Source organism: Hoplias malabaricus, chromosome 17 (genome assembly GCF_029633855.1).
Source record: "Hoplias malabaricus isolate fHopMal1 chromosome 17, fHopMal1.hap1, whole genome shotgun sequence".
NCBI classification, from domain to species: Eukaryota; Metazoa; Chordata; class Actinopteri; order Characiformes; family Erythrinidae; genus Hoplias; species Hoplias malabaricus.
The window spans coordinates 21,991,214-22,003,332 of NC_089816.1; the positions used below are offsets into that span (position 1 = coordinate 21,991,214).

The 12,119-nt window shown below is 37.2% G+C and overlaps 1 protein-coding gene across 1 annotated transcript in view; it reads left to right on the top strand.

Moving 5' to 3' along the window:
• Positions 1–501: 501 nt before the first annotated feature.
• The window catches only part of zgc:154054 (Alpha-1,3-mannosyl-glycoprotein 4-beta-N-acetylglucosaminyltransferase B-like), an 18,900-nt gene continuing 7,282 nt past the window's right edge, over positions 502–12,119 (top strand). Inside the window, exons 1-11 of the mRNA XM_066649134.1 lie at positions 502–783; positions 3,072–3,227; positions 3,868–4,005; positions 4,233–4,366; positions 5,245–5,291; positions 7,053–7,166; positions 7,307–7,382; positions 8,406–8,520; positions 9,268–9,398; positions 9,741–9,848; positions 10,024–10,217. Coding sequence (XP_066505231.1) covers positions 696–783; positions 3,072–3,227; positions 3,868–4,005; positions 4,233–4,366; positions 5,245–5,291; positions 7,053–7,166; positions 7,307–7,382; positions 8,406–8,520; positions 9,268–9,398; positions 9,741–9,848; positions 10,024–10,217 — 1,301 coding nt within the window. The 5' untranslated portion in view covers positions 502–695. The remainder of the gene's footprint in view (positions 784–3,071; positions 3,228–3,867; positions 4,006–4,232; positions 4,367–5,244; positions 5,292–7,052; positions 7,167–7,306; positions 7,383–8,405; positions 8,521–9,267; positions 9,399–9,740; positions 9,849–10,023; positions 10,218–12,119) is intronic.

Here is a 12,119-nt window from a genome sequence, read left to right on the forward strand (position 1 = left end):
ATGTCTCATGCACACTTATAAACCATGATCACTCTCACATCTCTTAATCAGAAATGTTAACATGATTAAAAACAAACACTGGGGCTCTCTAATTTAAAGGAACACTATGTAAGAGTTTTTTTTTTATTTTTTTTTTTTGCTCTTGGGGCTCCCCCTAGTGTAGTTCATATTTACAGCACTGTACTGAACTCTATGTGGAATGTACATAGTGCAGTTTTACCAGTGCTTAGCCCAGAGTGACAACTACAGAGGCTCTATGCTCCCTGTTACAAATTACTGGGGCATCAAAGTGATTTTAAAGCTGTTATGTTAAAGGAAAAAAATGCGTAGTGTTCCTTTAAACGTTTCATAGTACACTTTAAGTATCGATACTTTGATATTAGTCAACCCATCCCTCCCTGCCGGTTTTCTCGTGAATAATGACAGGTAGAGGGAGGTAGAGCTGCAATTATTTATGTCCCTCTGTCTCTCTCTCTCTCTCTCTCTCTCTCTGTGTGTGTGTGTGTAAAAGTTTACGTGTGGAATGATGAATGGATGACTTTATTTTCACTCTTCATCATCAGTTCAACTGGTTCTTCCTCTCTGGAGATGATCCGTGTCCTCAGTCCAGGACTGACATGATCAAAACTGGAGCTGAACTGAAGGGACGTTTCCTGTTTTAACACCGGACTGTGGCTGGACCTGTGAGGACTGAGATGAGGCGCAGTTATGGCAAATGTTTAACACTAGTCCTCACTTTCTGCGGTTGTATTTTTATGGTGACCTGGCAGGCTGTTCGACACGGTAAGCGTTGTGATACAAGCCTCATGGAAATGTAGCCCAGAATACTTAGTTTCGATTTCTTCTCTAAAAAGAGAGACAGCACTCAGAATAAAGGTGCAAGAAAACTTCAGAGGGTTTTCTTATTAGAATTTTCCGTTCCACTTTAAATTGAAAAGGGAACGGAACATTCCTAAAGTCTGCTTCTCCGCTATTCGACACTGAAAAAGTTGTTTTTTTATTTACTATTGTGTGTGTAAACTAAGTGTCTTATTTAGGTTGAAACCAAATGTACACATTTGACCCTATTTTTTTTGTATAAATCAAAGTAATATCTCAAGAACAGTACTAAGAACTAACTTTCTACTCATATGTACACACACTTCCCTTTGGTATTACTACAAAGTAAAAAAAAAGTAGTCAGCTTTTCTCTTTTCTCGAGTTATTGTAGTTCATAGACGTGTGGCTACCAGGACTCTATCTCGACCTGGGGACCCTTTAAAGATACAGTCAGGGTTTTTTCTTCCTAGTTTGGGATACAAGCTAGTCCACACAAATTAAATGATTAAATTTTAAGATGAAGACGTGCTAATGTGGGGTTACAGGCTAAAACCAGTTGGAGAAGGTACAGTTAAATCTTCATAAAACAAATGTAAGTCAATGTAATGACCTCTACAATATATGTATAAAAAAGTGTGTGTTGTGACCACAGAAACCTGTGACATGTTTGAGGTTTTGAGTTTCCTTTTGTAAAAGTGAATAATAGGAGGTAAGTTGGGCCTAACTGGAGCTGCTTAAGTTTGTCAAACTTTTCAGTTAATTGCACATCATGTTGAAATTCATTGTAGACAGAAGTCATCATCATCATCATCATCACCTTCTTTTCCACTTCTCCATTTCAGGGTCGCGGTGGTAGACAGAAGTTTGTTTTGTTAATTACCATGTGATGTTCTGGTAACACAGAAGACACTTTATTATGTGTACAAATACGTACAAATACGCTTTAAAGCATTTTTTTGTGTAAGAAAATCCACACAAAATCCATACATTCACCCAGTCCTTTGTTTTTTATTTAAGATAAAATAATCTACATGTTGTGTAATTTGAAAATGGAGATCAGGAAGAACTTATTGGTTGCTGCATTCATTATGAGTTCCATCAGGAAAAAGGGATAATATTGTATCCAGTAGTACATTTGAGTTTAGATGAATCACGATGGCGATTTCGATGTTAGTGATCATGAATGCACTGTACTAATGCTTAGTTTTTATGTTTTTTTGTTTTTCTTTTATATATTAATTTGGCAAATTGAAAAATGTTGTTCTTAAATCTACAGAACAGTTATTAAAACGTGACTAAATAACTAGGGAATGTATTAAATCAAATTAATTTTTAGTTCCAATCTCATCACTGCCACTGCCATGTGTAACTACCAGCCTAATAAAAACACGTACTTGGTTTGACTTAAGTTCCATCGAGTGGGGAGATCTTTTCATTTTATTTAACCCTATACAGCATTAATTAGAGTGTAACTGCAAAATATGTCTATAAAAGTTTTATTCAGTTCCAAGCATTCATCATATTTCATTTTAAACACATGTTTAATCCTCTTAAAATGTTTTGTTCTGTTCAGGGTTGTGTCTCGTAATCTGTACCACATAGTTATCTCAAGTTAAATCATTTATCTGCTTGTTTTATCAGAAGATTCAGACTTAGGGGGACTAATGGTAATGCTGTTCTTACGAGGCAATTTCTGGATTGCAAAGAATTGTGTAAATTGGCTCTAGGACCATGCCATTTTTCACTTCATTAGAGAAATCATTGTACCCACTAACAGATAAAGCAGGGAAACCAACAGGAAATGTGATACATTGTGTGGTAACCTGCATAGCGAGAGAAAAGAGTCATCAACCTCCTCAAACTCAAAACTGTCCACAGCCTGGATTCTGCCCTTTGTTCAATGTGTGAATATATTTCCTCATGAACAATTGCACAAAACAAGGAAACAGGGTCTTTGTCCCAGTACACCAATAAAATGCCATGGTAAAATGCCATTAAACATAGTTTAAATGTTCTTAGGTTCCTATGCCAGTTTTAATAATTGTGTGCAGAGCTTATAAAGCAGTTCTTTCTAAATTGGTGTTATTTGGAGATCTTTTTCAGCTCTCTTTTTTGCATAGTATCTGTATAAAAATGTATAAGTGCTGTTAACAGCAGATCTTAGCTTTAGTAGCACTTTTGTAATCCATATCAAATCCATTGCATTGTGCTTGACAGAGCTGTGTGTGAGTGTGATCTGGTTATTTTTCTAGAACCAAAAGGGGATCTCCAGAACATCTATGAGAGGCTGGTGAGAGCTGAGAAGCGTGGAGAGGCCTTGTCTTTGAAGCTGCTTCAAGTGTTGGAGAACCTGCAGAACTTAACTGTCACTGGAAATAATCTCACTCTCACCTCCAACATCTCATTGGGTAAGTTCTTTAAGCAAAGTGTTTTGTGCACAAATATAAATATATATATATAAATTTACTTTAAGGATATATATATTTGAAGTTATGTAATAACATAATTTTGGGAGTAGGACCATGCCCAACTCCTCCTCTCAGCCCTATATATACCCCGCATACCCCGGTCATTCCTGCTGATGAAATGCCGTGTTCGGCCATTATCAAACCCACTGAGTCTCCTGTTTTACATTTGCTCCCACCTCGTCTCCACCCTTTTCTCATATTCATTGATCCAACGGGGGTCCGGCTTCATACACATTCATAAGCCGCCCTTTACTCCTCCCCAAAGACTTCTGACTTCACCTCCCTGTTTCAGCCTCTACAGGCGTGGTCCGTACTAGTGGACATTACCATGAAAACATGTTTTCTCTTTCAGAATTAAACCTTGAAATAATTTATTTCAAGAAACTTTGGAGGAATTCTATTACTCTGTTCATTATAAAATGGTAGATACATGAAAAATAACAGCGACAAAATGGAGATACATAGTTTTGTGTTTTGTCCTGACAGTGACAATATGATATGTGATGAAAACTCACACACACACACACCTATCCCCCCACCGAAACTCGTAAACTCATACACCTCTTCTCATTTCCCCCAGCTACAAAGCCAGGAGTGAAGAGTGCCAACTTGCACTTCTTGTCTGTCCAGCCCAACGCCCTCCTGTACCTGTCTCACCTGAGAGAGCATCCAAATAGCCTGGAGCCCATCGTCCACGTGGGCCAGGGCCGTAATGGAGGTCAGTATCTGCACTGGCATGTTTCCTACATGGCTAAGAGTTTGCAAACACTTGCTCCGCCACTGTTTGTTGGTTTTCTGCAAGTTATCTCAAAATTATTCAGCAGTTTACTGTGAATCCAAAAAGCACAGCTCCACTGCTCCACATTCATCCTAATTTATGTTTGTATTTGTGTTTGTGTGTCTCTGTGTTCTGTGTGTGTGTGTGTGTGTGTGTGTCTGGGACAGTGTCCCTAGTGTTAGCTGTACCTACAGTGCGCAGACAGAAGCAGAGTTACCTGGTCAACACACTGAGCTCCCTCCTCTTTGACTTAACAGCTGAGCAGAAGAATGATGTTGTCATCGTGGTCTTTGTTGCAGAGGTAAGCAGAGATTTATGATCTGCCATTCATTGTCCAATTTATTTCTCATTAAATTTGTAGTAGAATTGGGTTCATTCAGTGTGAGCAAGTTCACTAAAGAGGAAAGTGTTGACACCTGCGCACATGTGAAAACCGTTTCTGTTTCAACCACCAGCCGGGTGTCCGGACCCAGCCCAGTCTCAGCTTACGGGTCGCTGAAGGGGGTTAGCACCGGCGCTCCTGCTGACATTGTCCAGATCAGGTCAAACGGCCTTCTGCACACACTGCCAAATATTTGATGCTGAATTAAATTTTACGCTGCCCTACAGATACAAGAAATGTTCATTCAATACCGTATGTGATAATTAGACCCTGGGGATTTTACTGTCTGCAGAAGAATAACAGGGTAATATTACCCTGGAGGGCCCTGTTCTTCAAAGCAATGACAGAGTGAAATATGCACCTGACTTACACAACAGACCTGCACAAGGTGGACAAGAAGGTGGACTTCTCTTGGAAGATTCGGCCTGGGTGCACACAATGCCAAAATTGTGCATTCGCTGCATATTTTTTATTCAACATCAAGATATCAGAACCAAGAAAAGCTCTCACTTTAGTAGGAACAGAAGGATGAGATTATGATTAAAAATGTAGTTTTGTCTCAAATGAAATTAAACTAAATCAATCATTTCTACAGAACTGGATCTAAGATATTTTTTAATCAAGTGAATCAAATATGGGCCTGTGATCAACAGCTTTGATGTTTACTTCTAGTTGACAACTTCTTATCTACTTCTCACATCTGTATTTTTACATTCCTATCTACACATTCTTTCCTTTTCACTTTCTTTAGTCCTTTCCTTTACACTTTAACTAATGGACCTCTTTTCCTTTCACAGATTGACAGTGCATTTGTGAGCAGTGTGGTAGAGAGCATTGAAAAGAAGTGAGTTATTATACAATTTTGTAAGTTTTGAAACTGATATCTGAATAATAATATTATTATGTTTAAAGGGATTAGCCCAATATTGGTCACATTGGATATTACAATTTTCGCTATATTATGATGAATAATTTTTCCCTACTGGCATCACATTTCCTGGCCTGTGCTCACTATTTCGGGCATGCAATTTCAGTTTTGTGGTAGTGTCAATGCATGCAGTAGAAAGACTGAGTTTAAAAGGAAGTTAAGTCGGGGAAACCATGAAACAAACATCTATGACATCACACAATATAAATGCCTACAGGATGTGCACATGGTAATTAGCATTAAATCTTAATGTTCACTACTTTCTGAGTGATGAAACACAGCAAATCAGTAAGTACTCTCTATTAACTTAATACTATGTTATTTTTTTAAATACACTTTTGACACTGTAGTCTACATATTTATATTTATACTTAATATTTTAACATAAAATAAAAAGGAATGATCAAAAGTATTGTCAAATCATTACAAATAGTCAAATAAAATTTAGAATGGTGTTCTCAGAACAATGGACTGGCCATCCCAGAAAATATGCAGAAAACTTCTAGTACTGATATTTGGAGGTGTGGAATATTTCCTGAAAAAAATAAAAAATTATTTTTGATTGATGAGTTGATAAGGTTTCTGGGTACATTTATTTTTTAATCAACAATTTCTAAACTGCATCAGTCTTCTGGTAAATAAACTCAACGATTTCATTAAGATTCCTATTAATTTCCAAATAAAAAACCTATTGAAACTGGATGTTTTGTGAAAAAGTGGAAAAGCAGGAACCCGATATGTTGCAGAGACTGCAGGCTTATCGAATGTCAGAGATAAATCTGTTATGAGGACCAGGCGTTATTTGTGTATGGGCTACTAATGTCCTGCAGATTGTCATGTGTCATGGTGTGTGTGAGTGTGTTAGAACACAGAGAGCAGACAGAGACTGAGCTGTATCTCCTTTTTCTTATCTTGTGTGTGGGATCTTGCTGTACGTTTAGCATCTAGATTTCCACGCTAACAGAAACAAGAAATGTCTAGAAAACCCTAATCATAATAACCTTTTTAAAGCTTCTCAGTAGGTTAATGTACTAAGTTTAAGAACTACGTTAATTATTTTATTGGCTGATGTAAAATAATATTGCATTGTTTTGTGCTCATACACATATGCTTCCATTTTTCAGGATATATTATTTTGAACTCATACATTAGCTTGCATGCTAACGATAGCTTAACGTAATTACATTTTTTTTGTTGTTCTGAGAGGAAATAATAGAGTGCACACACAGATATGCAGTTAAACACATATTTTCTCATACATGTATCGCATATAGGCTAAAAAATTAGTTTATAATTTAAACAGGAAGGATTAGTAAAATAAACACATCAGCCTATTGTAGCTTATATTACTGATGTTTTTGGTGATTGGTTATCCTCACCTGAGCAGAGAATTGTTGAATTAAGCTGCAGTTGCTACAATAAACAGATTACAATTTTGCACAATTGTGGAGCTATTAACTGTGAGCAGATTCCAAGAATCATAAACGAACCATTGATACTAGACCTTTAGCTAAAGTTCAAGGTTTACTGGTACCAAAGTTTTGGTTTTAAATGAATAAATAATTAAATTAATAAAATATGTATGATATGACTTTAGAATATGCCTTTATAATAAATGTCATTTGTTTTAAGTAATCAACTATATCCTCTGTTTGTGTGTGTGTGTGTGTGTTCTAGCTTTCCAGATGATGTGAAGTCAGGTCTAGTTGAAGTCGTCTCCCCCTCACCCTACTTTTACCCAAATTTCTCTAACCTGAAAGAGACCTTTGGTGACTCAAAGGAGAGAGTGAAGTATGAGCTTATACCACTCTTTTTATGTTTGAGGATTGTAAAAGTGTTTGTGTTAGTGTCTGAGTGATCAAATTTGCTTTGTATTTTCATATGGAACCTACTGTTTGCCATAAATGTGTGCATTCCGTTTGTGGTTCCAGGTGGAGGACAAAGCAAAACCTGGATTACAGTTTCCTCATGCTGTATTCGCAACACAAGGCCACGTATTATGTTCAGGTGATAACCTATTCATTTCAGGATCAGAGCTGGTTAAATGATATGCAAAAGCTGTATAATGTTTTCAGCCTGAGTATTGTCTGTATATTGTCTAGTTGCATGTTTCATTATGAGAGTACAATTTATTCTGGTCAGTTAAATAAACCCCAAACCACTGTGTGAATATTCTGTTCAAGCCCTATCTCCTGAAGGTCTCGCCTTCCCATAGACACTGAGATCAGAGGTATATAAGAGATAAGATAAGATATAATTATATGTTTTTAAAGTTGTTTTAAAGGAGCCATGGACCATTTTATAAAATATTGTAAGTATGACATTAGGTCAGATATGGTGTGCTTGTTCATTTGAACACAGTAACAAAGAATATTTGTATTGGTTACATACAGCCAATAACACTGGCTATCTGTATCATTTTTGAAGCTAAAAATATTGTAAGCCCTCAGTATCACCCTGTATTTTAAGCCTACATTTAGTACGTGCAATAACCTGACTTAACCAAAAACCTCATAAACCAAAATAACAGATCTTTATACTGTTATTTCGTCATTTTATTTTGACTGATATCTGCAACGTCTGTCATTCTGAGTCATTCGGCAAACTATGTTTCCCACATGGACAATGTAGAGAGACCTGCTTATTATTCCGTCTTTGAGCTTAAGCTCAGCATCTGTTATAAACAAGGCTTCAACTACTATGACATTAAAGCACCTCTGATTTACTTCTGAAATAAAAGAGCATTAATCAGCAGTTCACCCCCCACCCTCTTTACATCAGTTACAATCTCTACTATAAAATATTAGATCATTGCTGATGATAGAATTGAAACACTAAAAAAATCAGCAATCAATTGATTACATTCTGAGAAATTTTCTGGTAAATATTGGTTTACATTTTTTAGTTTACATTTTCTGAAACTTATCGGTTAGGAAATAAAATAAATGGAGGCATGGCCTATAATCTTAATTTATTTGTGAGATTTAATCTGTGTTTGTCTGTGTGCGTATGTGTGTGTGTTAATTTCAGTTGGAAGATGATATTGTGGCGAAGGCAGGATACACTGACTCTATAAAGACTCATATCCAAAGTGTAATAACACAGCAATGGCTTTATCTGGAATTTTCACAGCTGGGATTTATTGGTAGGTTTTTTCTTCACTTCTGTTTTGTCTTCTCTTCTCTTTTTACCTTTAATTTGTTTCTTTTCATACTTTTGTTTTTTTTTCTTTTTTCTTATGTCTATTTTTCCCCTTCTTTTCCATTCTCTATTTATTTATGCTCTTCACTTTGACTTCATCTTTTTGCATCTTTCCCCCTCTTCTCTTTTTTATAATGTTCTTCTCATGTCCCTCAGAGTCAACAGCTTTAAATAATTCACAGATAAAACTACACATAGACACATGCAGACAGTATCATTTATATTAGTTTATTAATTTTCAATCAAATACCTCTGCCTTTTGGCTGATGGTAATTAAATATTAACGCTGAAACAGAACTTCTTTATTTCAGTAGCTGTATGATGTCCTGTATCTTTCAGGCTATAGGTGAAGTAGTGTCACTGGTCACAAAAGCACACCGCTCCTTCTCAGCCCAGTTTCCACAGAGCAGTGAGGGAACACAACACACTGAAGTAACTTGACACCACAGAAGAAACCTTCTGTTATCTGCCTTTAAAGAACACTCTACACACAGGAACAGAACACATTAATACACACCCAACCACACACTGGCTCCCACACACTAACAGTAATGCTTTCATCATAACAGCAGCAGCAGTTCTGAAATGAATAGAAAACAGTCCCACCCAGGTGGAGACCCAACGGAGATCTAAACCTTTTGAAGGGCACTGTGACTGATTCTCATCCACCTACTTTGGGGTTTTATTACAGGTAAACTTTTCAGAGCTGCAGATTTGCCCTGGATCGTGGAGTTTATATTGATGTTCCACAAAGACAAGCCTATTGACTGGCTACTGGATCACATCCTCTGGGTCAAAGTTTGTAACCCTGAGAAGGATAGTGTAAGATGATACATTTCTTACATAATGCTCTAGTCCTATTAATAATTCCTAAAAAGTATCTCTGTGAATTATTGTATCTGAGGCGATATTGAAGGTAATTATTCAAATAATGTCCCCTAAAAATAGTGGCAGTATATTGTAAACATTTCATGTTATAACTTGAGGTTGATTTGTAAAATCATGCTGAAATTATCTGGGAATTCACAGTAAACCCTGGATGACTTTTAAAGATTCCTGTTTAATGACTGTCCCATTTTAGATTCTGATTAATATGAGCTTGTAGTACACTAATGTTTTCTCGATTTTAAATGCTCTGTTGTTTTGGTTTGTTCCTGTTCACAGAAACACTGCAGCAGTGAGAAGGCCAAACTTAAGCACACTTTTAAGCCCTCGCTGTTTCAGCATGTGGGCCTGCACTCCTCCCTGCCTGGAAAAATACAGAAACTGAAAGTTAGTGATGTTTTCACCTCTGTTCTTGTATTTTGGTCATTTCCTAGTTATTTATGACTGTAGTGGTGAGCTCTGAGGAGCTTATTGAGTTTTAGCTAGAATTTGAATCGTGTTTTTGCTCACTGTGACCTTACACAAAACACCCTTGTTTGAATATTTTGTGTGTGTGTGTCAGGATAAAGACTTCGGAAAGCAGGTTCTGTTCAAGGCCCACTCTAACCCTGCTGCTGTCCTGAGCACCAGTCTGAAAGATTATCAGGGTCACTCACTGGTCAGGGCTTACCAGGGACAGGACTTCTTCTGGGGTCTGAACCCCATGAGAGGGGATTACGTTCTCATCGCCTTCACCCAGCCTCAGAACATCAAACGGTGAGAGTGTTAGACTGCACTTCACCCAATTCATTGTGGGTAAACAGGTTTTTAAAAACACTTTGGTCACTGTCCAAAGAAAACATGGATCCCCATTTTTGTAAATTTAATTTAATGCATCATTTCAGCATCACAGCAGCTGTCCTGTCATGTCATTTATGAATGGACCTAGAGAAATGCTCCAAAATTACTTGGAACTAATTATTTTTACATTGACGTCCATTGAAAAAGCCTTAGCTTCTTGAAAAGCCTTAGTACTAAGTCGTATTAAGACACTGTATGTAAAAGGTGATTTTCTTTTTCACTGGTCAGGGGAAACATTATGATTTGTAAGCATACTGTAGGAGGGTGGGAGACAGGATGTTGCTACATCCCTGGAGAGGAGCTCAGGACTAAAAGGGCAGGGTTACAGGAAAAGCTTGAATTTAGCCTTAGCTAAACTTAACTACATACAGTTCACAAGCAACTCCCTGAGTTCATCAAGCCCCAGTAGATCACACGTACAGAGCAGTGCTATTTTTAGAGCTGCGTTCATCAAATGCGTTTGATATTCAACACTCAAAGACACCAAACCAGTCAGCCCTGTTTTTTACATACTGCACAATATTATATTGGTTATACATTTGTTCGTACAGAGTAGTATGCAACGTTTGGCCTTCAAAAATCACTTAGAATATCAACAAAACATGTCATTTTACCTGGAGCGTCCAAACCTTTCAAACAGCTGTAAATAAATGAGGTGTAGTAGCTGTTGTTGACTGTAATCACTCCGCTCCGCATGGCCACATTTTGATATGCTTTCAATACCTACGCTATGTGGAGCTATTACAAGGAAGAGGTGTTTTTTTACAAAGTTGAACCTGGTTGAGTGTGCGCTTCCTGAGAAGCCTGAACTCTGGTTGAGGAATTCTGTTATGCAATTGAAAGAAAACTGCGCAATCTTACAGGAAGTGTGTTTGAGTTTGAGTCAGCTTTCTTAGAATAAAACGGACTCTTTCTTACGTTTTATTTGTCCTCCTGATCTCCACTCATATGATTTATGTGGATTTGAACGTTGTAAAATCAATCCTAATTCAGTTTTACACCTGTGTACCACTTTAGAATAAGACTAAACTTATAAAGGTTTATAACAGATTTACAGTCTGTTTATTAATGGTTATTAATTAGGTAGTAAACACATTAAACCTAATCAATAATCATTTATGATGTAGATAGAAAGGTTATCAGCGACCTGTTGTTTGCCAAATTGTGAACCCACATCCATAACCCCATAAAGTTAAACCTCAGATCTTGCCATCTACTGACTTTGTATTTTTTACATTAGTTTTGTACATGGGTCGTACGCAGTGCGTTGTGAGATTGTTTGAGTTCACTGGAAATTCTGCCCTAGGTTTTCAGACACTCCTACAAAATGGTGCCCTATATTGTGAATAGGGTGCAGTTTCTGTTTCTGAGAACAGACTTTATGTGTTTAGTGTAAGCCAAGCGTTACTGGCATTGCAAACAGATGGACAACCACAGCTTCTTTGATTCCACCCGAGCTCAGGCAAGTACAGGAAACTAGACAAAATGCTCTTGTTATGAAATATAACTAAAAACCAACAGGGAACAGTGACTGGGTGTCCAGTGCTTTCAGTCATCTGACACTGAGGCTGGTGGCTTGATGCACAAACCATAAAACTGGAAGATACTGAAGCATTCGAGCGGTACAGCAAACCTGAAATACTGCATTACTGTGAGGTGCTTAAACTCGGGACTGAAGAGCTAAAACAATGAATCATTACCTGTGGTCTTTCAGGATAATAACTAGTGCATTAGGAGTAAAACAGGTCTGTACGGCTGATATAAGCATTTCTGTCTGTCCAGGAAACAATAGAAATGTTCTAAAAAAATTTACGAATC